Source organism: Haplochromis burtoni, unplaced genomic scaffold (genome assembly GCF_018398535.1).
Source record: "Haplochromis burtoni strain Fernald_Lab_line unplaced genomic scaffold, NCSU_Asbu1 Contig_133, whole genome shotgun sequence".
NCBI classification, from domain to species: domain Eukaryota; kingdom Metazoa; phylum Chordata; class Actinopteri; order Cichliformes; family Cichlidae; genus Haplochromis; species Haplochromis burtoni.
In genome coordinates, this window is record NW_024582494.1 from 1410070 (window position 1) to 1412691 (window position 2622).

Here is a 2622-nt window from a genome sequence, read left to right on the forward strand (position 1 = left end):
CACACACACACACACACACACACACACACACAGCTCTGCTCTGTATTTTCTTGCTCCCTCCTCCTGTGTGTGGAAGATAAACAGGAGATGTTGATGTTTTCATGCACAGCTCTAACCGACCTCGGAGCTGCTGAGGACTCACTGACTCACTGTTGTAACCCTGATGTGACTCATGTCACATGCCACACTGAGACGAATGACACCGAAATGACTGTTTTCTTCTGTTATTCGTTATTCATAGTCCTTCACTGACAGACAATAACATGCAATTTTTTGTTTTTTTTTAAAGGCACTACTGAGCTCTACCAACAGGCACCAACCTGCCAATTATAAAGCAGAGGTAGGCAGATTGATCTAAATATCGACAGTATCAATACCAACGCTGGTATTAGTATATGGGCGTACTAGCGTGATGGGATCGATACTTTCTATCCTCTAAGTTTAGTTCGCAGCCCACTCAGTTTTATTAAATGATTCTTTTTTCTCGTTAAACGAGAAAAAAGACCTCAGACTTGCACTATGAAAAATGTCTGTTTTATTTATACGTGACATCACATTTAAACAACAGAACTGAACCCAAACAGCAGTTTAAGTTTCAAAATTTGTAGTGTTTTCTCTCATTATTGTAGAAACTAAAAATCACGATGGTTGGTGGTGGTCATTTAAATATGTTGATGATGATTTCTCTCATCAAACCGTGCCACCGCGCTCTCCTCTATAAGCTGTCTTTGTAAGGAAAGAGCGCTGGTAACAGCAACGCTCTGAGAAAAATCAAGACATTCAAAGTTGGTTCAGCTTCATGGTAACGAGGTCCAAAGTGATTTATACCACGTCTGTTTGCTGCTCTCGCCATCAGTCTGCCAGAAACACCCCATCATTACGAGCTGGGACAATCTTCGCGGTCAGCCTTGGCCGGCCGTTGACCCAGCAAGTCTGCAGTTTCATTAACGGCCTCCAGGGGAAGCACGGTCTGCTGTTAGATAACATCACTTCACTCAGAGCTGGAGCTCAGGACCTTCTGGTACCAGAATACCAGAATATATTATGGCTTCCATCTCATGTTACACAGTACACACATTCCCCGCTTCACTCCCTGAAATACACACAGGCAGGCCTGCTCTGAAACGCGACTCTTGCTGGCCATGTCTGAACTCAGCACAGAGTAAATACACAGTGTGAATTATGCAAAAATGCTAAGAAGTAAATGAGGATACAGCTGATAGGAGTCTTTACATATTTACATGCAATATGTGATTATAGAAGACAGGTTAAAGCATTGATTTGTGATTAGTTCCAGAGCTCGTTCAAAGATGGAAGTATTGTTTTTAAATGAAGTTAAGGTGATATTGCTTAACATTGATTTTTCTAAATTTGCCAGCTGAATAGTAACCATGAAATTTCTGAGACGACCTCTTGTAATCGACTTGATTTAATATAATCTCCGCCAATTATTGTCTCGAGAGTAAGTGAAGTAAATAAATACCTGAATAGAAAGTATTGATTTTCAGAAGCTCCTTCTCACAGGTCTGGAAAAACCTCTCCTCAAACTTAGCGTAGTATCTCTTCACCGTGTCTTCATCTGTGACTGTTAAAAGAAAGAAACGATGGTTATTAGCAGTGGTGAGTGTGTTTACTGCAGCATACAGCTAAATTAGCAGGTTATCATTTGTGGGACTCCCACTCCACTCGTGTACACAAATCCACAGCTGCCAAAGCAATTAGAGCAAAAATGTGAAAAATGTAACAACTTTGTGTTTTGTTTGTTTCAGTGTTACTACAGTGGAGTAAAGGGACATGCAATAGCTGCCATCTATGTTTATCAGTGACTGGGTGATTTAGCCAACTGGCTAATCCTCCAAAAACACCACGTACCCTTTAAGGGTTCATCAGCGACGAGGCAAACAGACGTCCATTCAGAGCTACAATTAGATCAGCAGCTTCCTCCTGTCTCTCCACTGTCTGACAAAACCCTGCATGTCTTTTTCAGGACCAGCCAATTCAATCAGCATTGATGCTCCGTCTCAAATGATCCTCTGCCTCATTCACAGCAGGCTATCCAACACCTGACAGAGCTTAAATGCAGCCGAAGGCCAGTTACTGCACACGCACACACGTGCGCTCACTTCTGCAGTGCATGTTCTAAACACTGCTTTAAATTCATCATCAGCTCATTACTGAAATGATGTTCAAATCCTCAGACAGCCTTTATTCATCAGGGGTCACCTCAGCGGGTAGCACTGCATGTTTGATTTGACAGCTGTTTTTATGCTGGATGCCCTTCCTGACATGACCCCAAAGGAATTATTATCTCTCCCAGGAATGAAGCAGGAAACTATGGAGCTCCTCAGTGTGACAATAATAATAATAAACAGTTTCCTAAAAGATCAGAAAACATTCAGAGAGTCGGACTTGTTCCATAAATATTTGACTGAGCTCATGTTCAAAACAGCAAAATGAAAAAGGTCATTTCAAGTGGAACAAAGAGAAATGTAGGTTTGCTGGATAAAGCAGCTCTTCTGTCAGATCCACCGGTTACACAGCTCTGTAAACACAAGCTAATATATAAAGTAAGCTAGGCTGCAGGTGGCATGTGGACAGGCTTTCTATTGGCTACAGTAATAA

At 41.7% G+C, this 2622-nt stretch overlaps 2 protein-coding genes across 4 annotated transcripts in view; one reads left to right on the forward strand and one right to left on the reverse strand.

Annotated features, from left to right (window-relative positions):
- Window positions 1–1585, reverse strand: part of LOC102298438 (xenotropic and polytropic retrovirus receptor 1 homolog) — a gene marked incomplete at its 5' end in the record, with an annotated part of 25804 nt that extends 24219 nt beyond the window's left edge. The window contains 1 exon segment of the mRNA XM_014336373.2: window positions 1484–1585. Within this exon segment, the coding sequence (XP_014191859.1) occupies window positions 1484–1585 (102 nt within the window).
- Window positions 1–2622, forward strand: part of LOC102297721 (L-rhamnose-binding lectin SML) — a 10032-nt gene that overhangs the window by 6446 nt on the left and 964 nt on the right. The window lies entirely within an intron of this gene.